Genomic DNA, 18,919 nt, shown 5'->3' with positions numbered 1-18,919 from the left:
GATCCCATAAGATATATCCTATATAAGGCCACCTCTCCAAGATTAGAAGATATAATGAACCTACTTAATACATAGAAATAAGCACAGAGAATTAAGCAACATGAGGAAAAAGAGGAATATGTTCCAAGTGAAGGAACAAGACAAAACATAAGAAAAAGAATTAAGACAGAGATAAGCAATCTACCCAATAAATAATTCAAGGTAATGAGTATAAACATACTCACCAAATTAAGAAGAATGGATGAACAGAGTGAGAATTTCAACAGTTAGAAAATATAATAAAGAAATAATCTAAGCTGAAGAATACAGTAACTGAATTAAAAAAAATTCATTAGAAGGAATCAATTAGATGATACAGAAGAACAGATCAGCAATCTAGAAGACAGAATAGGGGAAATCACACAAGCCAAACAGAAAAAGAAAAAAAAGAATAAAAAATGAAGATAGTTTAAGAAAACTGTAGGCAATATCAAGCATACCAAAATTCATATATAGGGGACCCAGAAGGAGAAGAGACAGAGAAACGGGCAGAAAACGTATCTGAAGAAATAGTAGCTGAAAATTTCCCTAACCTGGCAAAGGAACCAGACATCCAGGTCAATGAAGCACAAAGAGTCCAAATCAGGATCAAACCATGGAGGCTCACACCAAGATTCATTATAATTAAAATATCAAAAAATTAAAGATAAAGAGAGAGTATTAAAAATAAGAGAAGAGCAACTAGTTACATATAGGAAACTCCCATAAGACCATCAAATGACTTTTCAGTAGAAACTTTGAAGGCAAGAAGGGAATGGCACAATATATTTAAAGTACTGAAAGGAAAAAAACCCTGCAACCAAGAATACCCAGCAAGGTTATCATTCAGAATTAAAGGAGAGATAAAGAATTTTAGAGACAAGCAAAAGCTAAAAGAGTTTATCACCACTAAACCAGCCTTATGAGAAATGTTAAAGGGACTTCTCTAAGCAGAAAAGAAAAGGTCATATCTAGGAATAAGAAAATTATGAAAGAAAAAAATCTCACTGGTAAAGACAGGAAAGTTAGTGGATCTATAATTTATAAAGTTAATAAGAAGGTTAAAAGACAAAAGTAGTAAAATCATGTATAACTACAATAAGTAGTTAAGTGATACACAAAATAAAAAGATGTAAAATATAATGTAAAAAACTTAAAATGTGGGTGGGGGAGTAAAAATGTAGGATTGTTTGAATGTGTTTGAGCTTAAGAGATAATCAACTTACTATATATGTATATATACAATATATATATATAATAAGTATATATATATATATATATATGATGTTATATATGAACCTCCCCACCTACCAAAAACCTGTAATAGATACACCAAAAATAAAGGGAAAGGAATCCAAACATAACACTAAAGATGACCATCAAATCACAAGGGAAGAGAGCAAGAGAAGAAGAAAGGAGCAAAGAGAAACAACAAAACAACTAGAAAACAATTTTTAAAATGGAAATAAGTACATACCTATCAATGAATATTAATATAAATGGACTAAATGCTACAATCAAAAGACAGAATGGCTACGAAAACAATACCCACATATATGCTGCCTACAAGAAACTCACTTCAGATCTAAAGGCACACACAGACTGAAAGCTAAGGGATGGAAAAAAATAATCCATGCAAATGGAAACGAAATAGAAAACCAGGGTAGCAATACATTCATAAGAAAAAATGACTTTAAAATGAAGACTGTAACAAGAGAGAAAGAAAGCTTTCCTAGGAGGTATTTATCTTTCTGCCAGGAATCCTGGTGACTATAATCCAGGTGAGATAGAATATGACTATTAAAATGCTGCACGAACTTTAGAAAAAATAATCTATGATCTAGAAAGATGTGTTTATCAAATACCTAGTTCCAAACTATAAGTACCTTAATTATAGAAAGATGAATCTATTTCTTATTAAACAGCTCTTGAGAATGTTCTTGGAATATTACATAATTTGCTATGACAATGATACTGAATTTTCTATCTATCCCATCTCAGAGATTTTCTTCCCCCTTATTCTTTGAATTAAGAGGTGCTGCCCTGTAGTAGCAGAATGTGAATTACTCTTTATTGAATATAATTTACCAATCCTTGCATTACTGACATTCCAAATTCCCTAGCACATTCAACTTTAGGATAACAAGAAAAAAAAAACTATTTCTTATTGCCTTTTCCATTACATAGCACTTTTTGAGTAGTAATATTTTTTATCATCCAGGGTATTTATTTAAAAAATAACTCCAAATTTTGCTTTTGATGCTCCAGAGAATAGTGGTGGCATATGTCAAACAGTGGGGTATGGTACATCTTTAGCCTGATTAAGTGATATGTCTCCATGTGAAAATCTGTGTATGTTCATATGTGTGATTTTTCTCTCTGATTCAATTCTTTGTAGGTGATATCTATAAAAAACAACTCTCTTTTCTCTGTATTCTCTACTCACTATTCCTATGCAACTGGAAAGAATCAAAGTTCTCATCAAAATATGCATTTTGGCTCTGAGTTTTTCAGATATAACACAACAAATTTACTGTCATCCAGTGTAATATGAAATGTTTAGACAACTTGAATGAATACATTGTAATGATACTAGTATATTTCATGGGTGGTAGTGGTCTGATAACTATATGCAATATTTTAATACACAGCTGTTTTCTTCTTTGGTTAGTACACATCTGCCTCCACAGGATAGCACAGGATAGTGCTTTCCTGGCTCCAAAATTAGCACTTTTACCTCTGCTACTAAAACAGGTTTTTATAAACCTTCATTGTACATCAAAGGTGTATGTGCACATTTTGAGTCAGGGTTACCTTGATATTTTAGCTGTTAGGGTATTTGTAACTTGTCTTGTTTTAGCTGTTAGGGTATTTGTAACTTGTCTCAAACAGAGAAATTTCAAATAGTAAAATTTAGCTCACTATCATTTCAGGTAAAAATCAAAAAGTATCCTTTTTTGATGTTAAAAAAATATATCTAGGGATATACAAGAAACATATCATTCTGAGACAAATATTTCTAAGACATTTGTCACAATGTTTAACCATGAAATGTTCACCATTTCTCCTTTTAAAGTATTTTTTGTATATGGAATTACAATGAAATTTGGTCCACTCTGAGACTGCATATTTTTTAAGAGTAGTTTGTATTGCTGCTCTACTAGCTACAGATACCTAATTTAATATTCTTTGGTAATTTTGCCAGAAAATAATGTTGCAAAGAACTTTTCATTTGATGGCAAGAAAATTCATATTTAGAGAAATCAAAATGGACTAAAAAACGTTTGAGAAATATCACTTCGTTCACTTACAAGGTAAAACTCCAACTTCATAGAGCAGGGGTAATTTTGTTTTCCATAGGGTATTTGGTAACATCTGGAATCATTTTTGATTGTCACAACTGGGGAAGGAGGTGGTCCTGGCATTTACTATAGAGACTGGTGCTGCTAAACAGTGCCATGTGCAGGACAGTTTCCCACAACAAAGAATTATCAAGTCCCAAATGTCAGTAGTGCCAGTGTTGAGCAACCTTGTTATCGAGGATGGCAGGGAGGAAGCCTGCCACCACTGCATAGGCGCCGAAAGTAGAAAATGAGACTTAAGATTGTTTATTACTCACAGCACAGCAAACAGCATTAGCATCAGCATAGTTGCTCTGGTTCCCTGCCCCCAAGTCTCACAGGGCGATGTCATGGGTCCGTATAAATGCTAAGCACGGAGTGAGTTGTGCCACAGATGAGGAACCCACGGCGTGGGCATCAGCACCTTTTGAGCAAACAGCCAACAGTATCACAAATAGAAAGTTTTCAAGTCCCCCTATCTTGTAGAGTGAACAGTTACGCAGTAGTCGCCCTGTGGTCACCTTGATTTAGTTGCCTGTGAGACCAGCTATAGAAATTATTCAGTACCAGAAGACAGACAAGCCTTACAGTTCGGTACCCTCATCAGTGAAGTTCAGGGAGACTTCAGGTCCACTGGGGACTGCCTCTCCCAATACCCATAAATTAGACCCTGCAAATAAGCACACGTCATCATAATAAAGGCTCACTTATCTCTATTGTACATGAAGATTTTATGTATAATCACCTCAAAAATGTTCCATATAAGTATTTTAAATTCACAGGGGAAAATATGATTCTTTTAAGTTGTTTTTCTTCTATATAACCCATAATATCCTTGTTATTCCTTTTCTGATATTTGTCATCCCATGAACGCTCTGGGTGTGGCTCCACCTCCAGGCATTTGCATGTGATGCTCCTTGTGTCTGGAACACTCTTCCATCAGCTGTCCCCTTGCCTCTCTCCTTTACCTCTTAGAGGACTTTGCTTACAGGCCACCTCCTTAGACCTTGCTGGTCACCTCATCTAAAATTGTGCATCTATGCAAATTTCCCACCCAAATCCTTACTGCCGTTAGCTGGTTACTTTTTCTCCTTTGTACGTATCCTAGGTATATTTTGTTTGTTTATTGTCTTGCTACAAGAATGTAAGCTTCAAGGTGTCAGAGGTTTTTGTTTGTTTGTTCATTGATAGAGCCTTATTAGAACAGTGCCTGGCATATTGTAGCTATGCAATGAATATTCATTGAATGGATGAATGGGGCCTTTAATTTGGCTGTCATTACTTTAAAAATAGTAATTAAACTGATTAAACAAACCCAAAAATGATGAAGGTTGATTCTTTTTTATTCTAAAATAAGGAGCAGTAAGTTCAATCATTATTATTATTTTTTGATTATCTTAAGTATTTATTGAAATTGTTCTGATAATGAGCTGCCCTGATGACTTTTCAGGAATCTTAAAAAATTTTACATATTCCCATAATTCATTTGAACTTATGTAACATTTTTAATTTAAAAAATGTGATTTTTAGTTAATACATGCAAAATATCCATGTCTTAAACTTTGCCAGGCTTTCTGAATTAACATCTCATTTTCGTGCACAGCTTCATACCATGTTTTTCTTGCACAGTTGCATACCTACCTTGAATGATTTTATACTATATACTTATTTAAATTATTCTGCACTAATTTTCTTTATGAATTTGCTGTGGAATTGCAAGGATTCATTTAGCATACTCCCCCAAAATTGTTAGAAAATATAGTATTTATATCACTATTTTAACTATCTCCCTTTTTCCTACAGATTATGCTACAGTTAACCTTTGACATCTTCTTTATATTGCAAACAATGCATTTCTAAAACCAGTCATCATTTATTTGATTATATTTTTTAAATTTAATTTTGAACTACTTTTATTTAGTTTCGTGGAAAAATTGCAAAATAGTACAGAGAGGTTTTGATATCCCTCAAATATATCCCACAGTTTTTCCTAATAGTAACATCTTACAGAACAATACCACAATTATCAAAACCAGAAAATTAATGTTGATACAGTTACCACTAAAGACCTTAATCAAATTTCACCGGTTTTTCCATCATGAATTTAGTAGTTATATTTTCTCAGTCTCATGTATTCTGTAACAGCATCTCAGTTTTTCCTTATATTTTATTTTAATATTTAACTTCCCTCATATACACGTTTGTTGAATCTCTACATTGTCAGCCATCTAATATATTTTGGTAAGAAATTAAAGCTACAGTTTATTGAGAATAATAATTTTGATTGGAAGGTTGTTAAAGCATCCTTCACTTCAGTAATCTTGTTCATCTCCACTCCCCCTCTTTTACATCCTACTTTTTCCTTCTAATAAATCATCGCTTATGTTAACTTTCTTTGACTTTTGCTTCTGTTTATAATTTTTCTTTGTACAATGCTAGAGATCCAACTTTAAAGTAGATAGGCACACTGGAACATGAGTCATATTTCCAGACTTAGTGTATTGACTACTCACTAAAAATGGGTCCTTGTGAATCACTTTACTTTCCAGGGCTTTTTTCATGATTTGTAGAATCTAGACGGAATTTATGATCCTTTAGCTTCCTTTTACCTCTAAAATACTGACTTTAGAACTGGATCCCTGCTTAGTTTCATTATCACATTTTCCCCTGATTCTCTGCTTCAGTTTTGCAAAACTACCTGTGGACCAAAGAAGGGTGTGACTGTACGCATTTTCTTAGATACTTATATGAAGTTTTTGTAAGATAAATTACTATTAAGGACTTGACTTCCTTTATCACATTTACCTATTATCCACACATGAATTTTGCCTATCATTTTCCCCCTGGGTACTAATGAGGGTCTGAAACAAGTATACTTTTGATAATTTAGTATGTTAAGCTAAGCTCCAGGAGGATGGTCAGATGAGTTGACACATTTGTTCTTTGTCATGGTAATTATAAATGTAATGAAGATGTATAGCCTCTGACTTTTAAACTCAACTTGAAATTTAATTATCACTATCTTTCACTAAACATGATGCCTAAGCAAAGCATGTGCTACCTTGTTTTCTTTTCAAAGTTCAGTAAAAATTATCAATTGAAGTGATACTTTGAATGTTTAAATGACAAGTGCAAAAATATGGAACATATTAGAAAATATAGCTAACAAAAGTCATTTTTATGAAATTAAATTGTTCAAGTGACTTCTAATAGAGTTGCCTTTTCATCTAATGTGAAAGAGATGGAGTAATTTAGTATTAGTGCAATAAGTTTCAAAGTATTCTTTTTTTGTTATAAATTTATTTATTTTTGGCTGCGTTGGGTCTTTGTTGCTGTGTGCGGGCTTTCTCTAGTCGCAGCAAGCGGGGGCTACTCTTCGTTGCGGTGAGCGGGCTTCTCATTGTGATGGCTTCTCTTGTTGCAGAACACGGGCTCTAGGCACGTGGGCTTCAGTAGTTGTGGCTCGCGGGCTCGGTAGTTGTGGCTCACGGGCTCTAGAGCGCAGGCTCAGTAGTTGTGGCGCACCGGCTTAGTTGCTCCGCGGCATGTGGGATCTTCCCGGACCAGGGCTCAAACCCGTGTCCCCTGCATTGGCAGGTGGATTCTTAACCACTGTGCCACCAGGGAAGTCCAGTTTCAAAGTATTTTATTTTTATAAATTATAACCTACTTCATAGGACTGAAAGGAATATTCAAGAATATCTGTGATACTTTGCGTTCAGAAGCTGAAGTGATTTTTGCTCTGTTCTCTCGTTAAGTAGGCCGAATTGGGTAGTAAAAGGGCATGAACGGAAATTCCTTTCTCTCTCCCTGTTCACAATGAAGACTCATATTTTGCATTCTTTATGAGATGGTTAGTCAGGTATGGCCACAACATGAGACAGTGGAGAGGGTTCAGAAGAACAAAGTTTGTTATATTTACAGGTCCCAGAAACAGAAGGCACAGCACACCACAGAGGACCACATAGGAGACACACCAGGGTGGTCACAGGGCAAAAGACAGAAAGGAAGGGAAACCAGTAGGCCACAGGCTTTACTGGAGTTTCTGTGGGAAAGGCAAGGCAGGGAAAGATAAGCAGTTTAGGATTGTCTAGTTTGAATAATTCCATTGGGCTTTAAACAATAAATCTGGTCGCTGTTGGCATGGTACCTGGCCCTGGGATGATTAGGCAGAAGAATATTGCCTCCTGCAGAGACCAGGTAGAGGAGGTATGGCTCTGGAGTGGTTAGGTTGCACCTCAAAGGCAAGTTCTTGGCTGTGCCCTTTGCTGTCTTTAGTAATTGGCTGTCTCCAGGAGAGGTAGTCTCCCCCCAGCTAGAAAGCCTTTTTAAAGATGTCAAAACATCATAATATGCAGAAAATAAAAACATTAAAAATATTTACAATACAACTGGGATATTATCTAGAAATTTGTTGTGTAATGTTGTAAAATGAGCTATATACTCATTCCATAACTGTGGGGGCTTTCATAAATTGGAAGCTACTCTGGCTTGCATAGTATATACATTGCAATGTTTCATCTGGAAACAATGAATGTGAAGAGCGCCCTTCTGCCCAGAGCATTCAGCAGAATCATTTCTGGACTGCAAGCATGGCAGTGGTGTATTAGTCAGGGTTCTCTGGAGAAGCAGAACCAATAGGATGTGTACATAAAGAAAGAGAAACAGAGCTATATATTTAAATAATTACCTCACATGATTGTGGAGAATAGCAAGTCCAAAATCTATGGGGTAGAGTGACAGGCTGTAGACCCAAGGAAAAGTTGATGATATTGCAGCTCGAATCCAAAGACAGTGTAGAAGCCAAATTCCCTCTTCCTTAGGGGATCTCTGTCTACTTTCTCTTAAAGCTTTCGACTCATTGGATGAGATCAACCCACATTATGGAGAGTAATCTGCTCTACTCCAATTGTACTGATTTAAATGTTAATATCAGCTAATAATACCTTCACAGCAATATCTGAACTGATGTTTAACTGAATGTCTGTGTACCACAGCCTAGCCAAATTGACTCATAAAATTAGTTCATCACACATGGCTAGCTGAACAATATGCTTTAAGATGTGATAGTGTAAACAGAGAATTCCCATAAGGGCAATAGCCTGGAACCCAGCAATGATTTTTATTTATGGTCATATTCATATACTTCTTACTCTATCTGTATTATTAAAGACATGAATTATGACTTTTTAGGATTTTTTTTCTCCATGGATCCCTCACATTTCTGCATGTCTTAGAGTGAGGCATTATTTGCCTTTTGTTCTGAGGTATCCTAACAAGGATGCTTGCATAGAAAAGAGACTTGGAAGAAGAGGTGGAGTATCATCAGGTGCAGATAAGCAGGCCTGCTTATTGCCCATTAGAAAATATTTGGGTTTTCTAAATTTGGAATTCTTTTCCTGCAATGCAGTCAACTGTGTGCGAAGGCATCCACATGGGCCCATCCCAGCTGTCCCCAGGGGACTTTGGACTAAAGGGATACCAATCTGCTGATGGCCATGCTGCTTGCTGTGCCATAAGTAATAAAGACTTCTCTATCTGTCCTACAAGTTTTGTGTCATCCGCCATCATCCATGAAGCAGTACCAGGCTAACTTCTTAGCTTGAAAGTAGGGTAAAATCTCAGTTCTTAACAGTTCTTGAAGTGTTTCATTTTACTCATCACTTTAGATTACTGTATTGGTAACTATGACGCATACTGTGGCACTCTCTTTTTTCTTACATATGTTCATCAGTGCATCAAAGATGACATATCCGAATGTCCTAGAGAGACCACCAGTAGCACCCTCTCCCCAAAGTGAAACAGAAAACACGCTTTTGATAATAGAAGGAAACCACTATATTTTAATATATTCTGTTCATCTGAAAAACAAGACCCTTATATGCACTTTACATATCTCTTTGACGAAAACAGCAAAGTATTTTGTTCTCATTGAGAGTAACTTGTGTATTCACCCTCTCCGACCTAATAAATGAACTGAGGAAGGACTTGGAATGAAAATGAGGATGACCATCAGCCTCAGCTAGCCATTGGGGGACAGATGATGTAGAAAACCTTAGTCTGGCCAAGTACTCCTGTAACCTTATGAGATAGAAAATTCAGCAGGCAACTTTACTGCCACACTGTTAATTAAAAGAACTTCAATCACACATGTCAGATACATCGCCTCAGGCCTTATTGAAATGCACAAAGAGAATTTGAATTACTTGAACTGTAGGAGTATGAGGCAGGAGAGTTGTCCAAGCACTGACTCTGAGGCAAGGTAAGGCGTCCCTGGCCCTGAACATATCTACATGCATAGGGCACTCCCAGTTATTTAAGGCATGTGGTCATACTCTGAACTCATGCAAACACTTTTGGAATACTTCATTCCGACTCAGAAAAATAATGTTCGTGCTAAGGATAGAAGAAATTGGATAGAAGTACTTGGATACATTGGAAAAATAGAGGCACTGTGTTTTTATAATGGCAATTATGGGGTGTAATTTCCAGTTAACTCCTTATGATGTTAATCAAATTCTGTTGTAAAGCATCAAGACATGCATTAATCTGGAGATCTGGTTTATGCACCTTAAGGAAACTAAGGCCACTGCTCACATCCTTGGCCATTTAACTTTTTTTTTTTTTTAATCTTGGACCCATTTTTAAAAGTTGAAGGTCTTATTTTAAATATAAAAACTTTAATCCTCTTCTGTTTCACAAATGTATAATATCTAAAAATCAGATCTGTAATGATGTTTTCATTTTAGAAATATGTTTTCCAACCTGTTTCAAATGCTTGTTTTATCTAATCCTAGATATTAAATTACTTTAAATAGCTTTCTGTTTTATTTATTTTAAATCCACATAATTATTCTTTTTAATTTACATAAATTTTATTATCTCTTATTCATCCACATTTCATTAATGGTAGGTATCACTTGTAGGAAATAACAATGCTACCATCAAGAATTTTTCACTTCAGTTAAAAACTCTAGCTTTGATGAGATGTTTTTCTAGAGCACTATTTATATATTCTGTCCATTTATAAAAGTTATTCTTGATGTACTAGAACAATGTTTACAAAGAAAAAGTAATGGAAATTTTAATTGAGTCAAAATAATATGTTAACCTTAAGTATTCACAGAATAAATGAAAAAGTCTGTTTTAATCTGAATTATATGGATAAATGTTTCATTTTTCACTTAAAAAGGAACATATAGACATAATCTAAAAAGATTATAGGAAACCATTATTTACTGGAATTTTTCTCCTTTTTTTTTTGAAAAGTACAAGCATGTTGAGTTCTTGCCTCTCGATTAATGAAAATGGGTATTTAGTGAAACGTAAGGGAGATTTTTACCAGATAAAAAAAAAAATCATACTCTTTGCTTTCGTTATGTAAAAATAATGATGATGATGTAATGAATATTGATTTTAGAATGTAGAATACTTCAGCTCTACCCAAAGGTATCAAAGCAATCTACTTTAACAAACAACTTTCTTGCATTTGATCAGTCATGTGTTTCCTTGAGCTAGTGATTAGTATCTCTGTAGTTACCTATGTTTGTTTGGAAGTTCAGTGCCATAAACCTTCATATGTTATTGATCACCTAGTTGAAGGGTTTTGGTCATAGAGATCCTAATAGTCAATCTCAGGGAGGCCCCATCCAAACCCTGTTGAGTGAAAAATTACGTGTACGTAAACCAATGCTCTATATGTCTTAGTGTTTCATCTAAGTCATAAGTTAAAGGAAGATGTCAAATGATATAGAGCCAGAGTATTTTCCTTACCAGTGTATATTTGTTGCGAAAGGGATTCATTGATTCTTCAGGCTTTATCCTACAAGTATAAAAGAGGAAGTTTCTCCATGTCTGGTTAAAGATAGCCTAAAAAAATTTCCAAGTTGCACATAAGACTCATTTTTGAGTTTTTGTTTTTGTTTTCTTTTTAATTTTCATTCATCCACATCCTTTCCAGAACAGAAAAACAAAACAAAGTGCACGCGCGCACACACACACACACACAAATAATATTAAAAAACATTCTAGGCTCATTGATTCATTGCTGTCTCAATAGATAGGTAGCTAAAGAGAAGATTATAATAATAATGATACTATTAGTAATAATATTCATAGCAACATTTATGTAGTATTTATTATGTGCCAAACATTATTTTTAAGAGTGTTATATATTCATTTAATCCTCAGAACAATCCTATGAGTTAAACAGCATCATTACATCAATCTTAAAGATCAGGTGTAACTCGCTCAGGGTTACAGAGCCTAGGAAGTGTGGTTCTAGAACTTGTGATCCTAATCACTACTTCATGCTATTCAAACATTTCATTTTTCAAAGACAAAACAAATGAACCAATTAGAGACAGGATCCTCCCAAGTTCTGCTTTTTAGAATTCCATTCCATCCCACTCTATTTATTCACAACTGACTCTGCATATCGTATTTCTAATTAACTTTGGCCACCAGTTAAAATGTAAGGAAATATTAATGAAAAATTCCTTTAAAAGAGAAAAATGTAAGGTCTATTCCTATCAAAAGAGCCAGGATTTATATATGTATGTATGTATATATATTATTTTTAATCCTGATGAATTTATAAAAACTAACATGTTGAGAATTTACAATATTACAGGCAGTATGCTAAGTATTTTACATGCAGTAGCTAATTTACCTCTTGTTTACTTATCCTACAGTGTATTATTGTCAGTGTATTATTATTATATAATACAGTGTATTATTGCTGCTATTATTGTCATCTTTTTTTTTTTTTTTGGCGGTACGCGGGCCTCTCACTGTTGTGGCCTCTCCCGTCGCGGAGCACAGGCTCCGGACGCGCAGGCTCAGCGGCCATGGCTCACGGGCCCAGCCGCTCCGCGGCATGTGGGATCTTCCCGGACCGGGGCACGAACCCGTGTCCCCTGCATCAGCAGGTGGACTCTCAACCACTGTGCCACCAGGGAAGCCCCTTTCATCACTTTTTAAATGGAGAAATTAAGGATCAGAGTGACTGAGTTACTTACCCAAGTGTCAGAAAAAAAATTTCAATCAAATAATACTACAACTGCTTCATATGAAAAAGAAAAAAGTATTAAGTCAGATGTGAAAAGGGAATGTTTTAGAAATGAGAAGGTTATTGAGGAAGAAAGTTTCCATGCTGGGTTAGATTTCAGATGTAATACAACTTTTGAAAACCAACAACAAGACAAAAACCAGCCACAGACTATGATAAATAGAAAAGAGTAAATAGCTACTCTTTTTCCATTATGCCAGGGCAGGAAAGTGCTCAGTAAAATTAAGTGTCAATAAAGCAAAGACAAAAATGAAACTTTTTTCTAAGCATAGGCACAATTAACCTGTGAAAATTACTCATACTGGTTGGTAATGAAGCAGATAGCTTAGTGAAATTGAGAACATATCTGATTCACTATAATCAGATTTTCAGTTAGATCAAATCACACACTATATTAGTCATCCTGAGTTAGGGCACATGCTGATTAACAGAAAGGGTCACAAAAGAAAATTTTATTTTTTCCAAGGCCAGAGGGCCATGATTAAAGAAAATGATAATAGTCAGTGTTTATGACATCTGCGTATGAGGGAAGATGTCATGTAGATTTCCCAGTAGTGTGTGAATGCTCATCTCTGTCTCTGTTGTTGTGTCCAGTAAGTGCCAGTTCTCTCCCTCACACCCAGGAGGAAAAGAGACAAAGGCTATCCTGGTTTTGAAAGAAGAGAAGTTCACAGTAATTTCTCGTGCAATAGAGGGGTAGAATTATACTTAGGATGTTGTGTACAGTTTGGAGGATGGTTTACCGGATGGCAAAAAGTGAGGAAACGACTCACCATAGGAACAGCGCAGTTATAAAGATCTCTACATTGGGGATCCTCTGACTTGGATTTTATCCCTATTCTACCACTGCTTATGTGGTAATAAACTATAAGCCTTCATTCTTAAGTGTTAGAGTTTCCCTTTCTGTAAAGAGTTGAATTAGGGGAGCTCATATGATTATATATTTGAATTATAACTGCCTGTATCTTAGAGGAGCCTGTAATAGCATCCTTTGTAAAGTAAGTCTAGAATATACAGAAATATTTTAGTGTTTCTTTGAGATTCACTGTTCATGCAGTTCCATGATAAAAGCCTAGCCTGGGCTTTCAAAGGTGTGCTTCTGCTGGACCTGTTCAACTCTTGGCAAAAGGGCCTTCATATTATTTTGGTTATTCAGATTACCTATTACATGTTTGAACATGCTTACTTTCTGAACGTATTACTAGATCATGTTATTTGATTTTTCTTTTGAACAATCCATGAGACTACTTTTACTCTGAGAACTTATCTTTTACCCTTTCGTTTTCTCATCACTTATATTTTCCTGTTTTTCTGCAGATCACTGTTTCAAATAAAATATCTCAAGAGAGGGCCTGGCATTCAAAACAAAATTGAAAAATATTCTATGGAATCATATTTGCAAGAATCACACTATAAATAATTTATAGATCAGAATGCATTCCTTTTAAAATTATACTCTTTATCAAGTAGAAGGTAAGTAGTGGACACTAATGAAAAATTTCTTTCTTTCTTGTTTTTGCTTTTTGCAGATCTGGATAATGTGGAGGGCATTGCTGTGGACTGGATTGGAAATAACCTTTACTGGACAAATGATGGCCATAGGAAGACCATTAACGTGGCTAGGCTGGAAAAGGCTTCTCAGAGTCGGAAGACTCTCTTAGAGGGAGAAATGTCCCATCCCAGAGGGATTGTGGTGGATCCTGTTAATGGGTATGCAATATTTGATCAGCATTATATAAGGAAAATTATATTAGATAAATTTGGTTTTTACATATTTACTATTAGTAAGTTTTATTTAAATCCACATGGGCATTCACACATGAATGGCCTCACTGGGAAAAGTTGCTCATTTAATGATTATCTCTCCTAGAGAATGTGCTAAAAAAACATGTCAAGATATATTGAACTGAAATAAACAGATTATTTGTATAGAGAATATATTTACTTGGTTTATTCAGACAAGCACCATAATTCTCCATTTTAGACAGCCTGACACCAAGATAAATAATCAATTCAACCAGCAAATCAATCAATTTAATTTTCTTTTAATTTAATTTTTTAAATTAAAGGCTACTGAAGTTTAAAGTATTCAAAAAATAGCAAGTTTCCATTTTTTGTACATTTACTGTGGGCCAGGCATTTTGTTAAATAGATTACCATGATCTATGTTGTGATTCTGCACAATAATACTTTGAATTAGTTGCTGTTCTCATTCTTGTTTTACAAAGAAGAAATTTGTAATGGACCTGCAAAAGACCATTTGATTATTAAGAGCCTGGATACATATTTAAATCCAAGCAACTTGTCTCCAAGACTTTACTCAGAGCCACTATACTCCACTACTTTTTTTTTTTTTTTTAACATCTTTATTGGAGTATAATTGCTTTACAAGGGGTGTGTCAGTTTCTGCTTTATAACAAAGTGAATCAGTTATACATATACATATGTCCCCATATCTCTCCCTCTTGCGTCTCCCTCCCTCCCACACTCCCTATCCCACCCCTCTAGGTGGTCACAAAGCACCGAGCTGATCTCCCTGTGCTATGTGGCTGCTCACCACTAGCTATCTATTTTATGTTTGGTAGTGTATATATGTCCATGCCACTCTCCACTACTTTTTATTAGTCTAGGTTGGTAACTCTGTAGTTTTGGACATAACCATAGTTTCCATATAGTGACATCATTTTATAGTATGTGTTACTTGTTTCAGGATGGATTATTTTGTGCAATTTTTGAGAATATGTTTTCCTTTGATTTTTATTCATAGCTATTACCTGAACACGAGCAACAATGTGCATATAGAAATATTAAAGAAATGTGAAAATTCCTAATAGAATCTCAGAATTAAATGAGTGGATTGCATTTTCTACATGTACAGTTGTTGTATGTGGTTTTTATCCCCTCCGTGGCTTATATTTCAAAATGGCACCACAAAATTAATATTTTTATACCTTACTATTGCATACAAAAAAAAAAAAATACTTTGGGCTTCCTTGGTGGCGCAGTGGTTGAGAGTCCGCTTGCCGATGCAGGGGACGCAGGTTCGTGCCCCGGTCCGGGAGGATCCCACATGCCGCGGAGCGGCTGGGCCCGTGAGCCATGGCCGCTGAGCCTGCGCGTCCGGAGCCTGCGCTCCGCAACGGGAGAGGCCACGGCAGTGAGAGGCCCGCGTACCGCAAAAAAAAAAAAAACTTAATTGAATAAGAAGCACATGACTCCCTTATAAACTGAGATCACCAGATTGCAGTTCCTGAAATTGTTTGTATTGAGAATAGCTCCAAATACAATCGGTGCTTCTTTCCAGGCTGACCTAATCAGTGGATGAACTCATTGCATGTTTTTTGTAAGGCATAATTATAAAGTAATTTTAGTGATTTTATGTGTGGATTCTTTAAATTTCTATTTTATTCCTGGACTTTTAAGCCAAGTCATCTATTTGACCTTTAAACCAAGGCAATCTTAATTTTTAGAGAAAATATTTATTCCATGCTGTCTAAACCTCCTTGAAGCAAGATGTTTCAAATATATCTTAAAGCAACATCTTCCTTCTCAGTATTCTGTTAGAGGAAAATATTTTCCGATGGCGTCAAAGGGTCTTTGAGGTGCTTGGGGAGATGACATAAATGTGCAGGTCATAGAAGTAGATGATTTGGAAGAAAATTTAGGGGCCACTAGACCCATCTCTCTCTTCAAATTCAGGAATCCACTTCAACACTTCCCTAAGAGGCAGGCATCCAATTTAGATTTGAAACCCATACATAGTTCAAAGTATCTGGAGACAAATCTGATTGATATGACATTTTTTCTTTTCAGTAAGGCAGTAAGTGCATCCCTATAGTACGTATCTCCCAACTAATCCTATATTTGCCTCTGATGTTGCAAAGAATGACTCTTCTACTTCTTCCATCAGACAGATTTTTAAATATTATAGAATACTGCTATTATGCACCAGCCTGAAAAAAAAAAACTCATGTGTATGTATATATGTGGATATGTGTGTGTAGGTATACGTATATACACATGTGTATATATGTATATATACACATATTTTCCCCTAACAATATACAATGCCCAGAGCTCTGATTATGTATACAGTGGTTAACAAAGCAGGCATAGCCTTTATCCTCATGAAGCATCTTGTGTCATCTGAAAAGTAGGGAATGGGCAGATGCCTCAATAAATAAGTACCAAATGAACAACGAATGTAATTTCTAGAGACCAAAGTGATGGAGTCAAACAAACAGGTTGATGTGAAGGCGACTAACAGAAACCTATTTAAATAGGCTTGCTGAAAGGCCTCTTTAAGGGGGCATTATTTAAGCTGAGACTTAATTGTAAAGAAGGAACCAGCCATGGAGAGTGAGGAAAAGAGTTCAGATAAAGAAAATGGAACAACTGAAATCTTAAGTTGGGCAAAAGCTTTACTGTCAGAGGAACTGAAATGAAGACGGGCTGGATTATAGATGGCAAATGGGAAAGTGACTGAGGATGCAATTGGAAAGGAAAGCAGGGCCTTGCCCACTACCATGAGAGATATGTACTGTGTCTTCAGTGTAAATGTAAAATAGAGAATTGATATAGTCAGATTTATATTAAACAACAACAACAACTAATCTTACTATTCTGTAGAGAATGGATTGGAAGACAGTAGAAGTAGAAATGGAACCATGTGAATTTAATTGTCCAAATAATCATTTGATGCTAATATAAGTTTTTGAAAAGTGAAGAAGAAAGTTTAGTTTGGAAAACTCCATTTAAAATAGCATAATATAACTGTAATCAAAACATTTTTGTAAAAACCTGGTTCATTTACATTTTTCTACCATAATACCTTTTTGCAGCTGTACACAGGAGAGCATCACAGATTTTCTCTGCCATAATAGCCTATTAACAAAAAGTACTCTTCAGAGGTATGGTTTTATCAAAAGCGTCATAACCAATTATAGAAATCAGTAAAGGGATAATTTTTCATCTATTTATTAAAATATATTGTTGAGTGACTACCTATAGATCAATAGAAATCAGTAAGACAGTGATTGTCTTCAAGGAGTTTATAATCTGGTGTGCTTGGTGTACACACACACACACACACACACACACCCCACACACACACTTTACCTATAAAATAAAATAGAATGAAATACATGCTCTTTGGGAATTCACTGAGGTTTTTAATTCAGAATTGAACTTTAGAGGATGGATAGATTTCCAAATGAATAGGGTCCCAGGGGACCCTATTGGGATGTGCAGTCATAAGGTTAGTCACTGTACTCTGAAGGGACAGTATGAGTAATTGTTAGAGGCGAGGAAGCTAATGGCAGTTTTGAGGTGGGATGAGTTCATTAAGGCTAGAGCAGGGGACATTCTAAGGAACATAGCAGGAGGTGAAACTAAAAATATATAGAAATCTTCAATGTTGTAAGTAAAAGTTTTGACTTATTTTGCTGACATCAGAGTAATTGGAAGGTTTTGAGGATAAAAATCACAGTTTTCAATTCATGATTTAGGAAGATAAGTGAAAGCCATATGATAGCTCTATGAAAGACAGTCCGTTGGGAGTTCTCTTTGAAAAGTGATGAAAGACAGACTGTAGCATTTGTAATAGCAACAGAAAAGTGGGAACTGAGACAACAGACAGGAAAGAATAGGATTGGCAGGCCTCAAAAATTGTTGAAATGGGGCTTCCCTGGTGGCGCAGTGGTTGAGAGTCCGCCTGCCGATGCAGGGGACACGGGTTCGTGCCCTGGTCTGGGAAGATCCCACATGCCGCGGAGTGGCTGGGCCCGTGAACCATGGCCGCTGAGCCTGCGCGTCCGGAGCCTGTGCTCCGAGCGGGAGAGGCCATAACAGTGAGAGGCCCGCGTACTGCAAAAAAAAAAAAAAAAAAAAAAAAAAAATGTTGAAATGGGGGTAAACCTGGAGGAGGAATCAATTATGATGGACTATTCCTCAAGGTGATAGCTACAGATGAACTCCCTCCTTTGCAATCATTTCAAATCTCATAATTTACATCAATAACTTAGAAACCTACAGCTCCAGTTCTGATTTCTCAAAATATTATCTCCAAGAAAAGATGAGTCCAAAGCTAAGTGCATATTTCCCTCCAAACAGGATTTTCTATATCCCTCTCTCAATTAAAAGTACCACATTCTCTAGTTAACAGCTAGATATTATGTCATCAACTCAATCAAGTTTTTTAAAAGTTATTTCACTTCCATGGCAGAAAATCTTAAGGATTTAAAAATTTCTGGGATTGACCCACCAGATTATGCAATTTAATTTGGGGGCATGATTAATATCAACAAAGCCAAGCTTAGTGCTATAGAGTACAAATATGAACGATGAATATTCCCTGCCCTTAATTATTTGAATTTTTAATTGGAATTATCAGACATGCAACACCGTCAAATTCAATACATGGCATAAATGCAATAAATTCTCTAAAATAACTAACAACTATCACTAGGAAACAAAAGAATGAGCTAATTTT

General features: G+C 35.6%; 1 protein-coding gene across 1 annotated transcript in view; it reads left to right on the top strand.

Annotated features, from left to right (window-relative positions):
• Positions 1–18,919, top strand: part of LRP1B (LDL receptor related protein 1B) — a 1,810,989-nt gene that overhangs the window by 1,034,119 nt on the left and 757,951 nt on the right. Inside the window, exon 12 of the mRNA XM_049711954.1 lies at positions 13,959–14,139. Within this exon, the coding sequence (XP_049567911.1) occupies positions 13,959–14,139 (181 nt within the window). The remainder of the gene's footprint in view (positions 1–13,958; positions 14,140–18,919) is intronic.

This window comes from Orcinus orca, chromosome 7 (assembly GCF_937001465.1).
Source record: "Orcinus orca chromosome 7, mOrcOrc1.1, whole genome shotgun sequence".
NCBI lineage: Eukaryota > Metazoa > Chordata > Mammalia > Artiodactyla > Delphinidae > Orcinus > Orcinus orca.
This window is presented reverse-complemented; position numbering and strand designations above follow the sequence as displayed.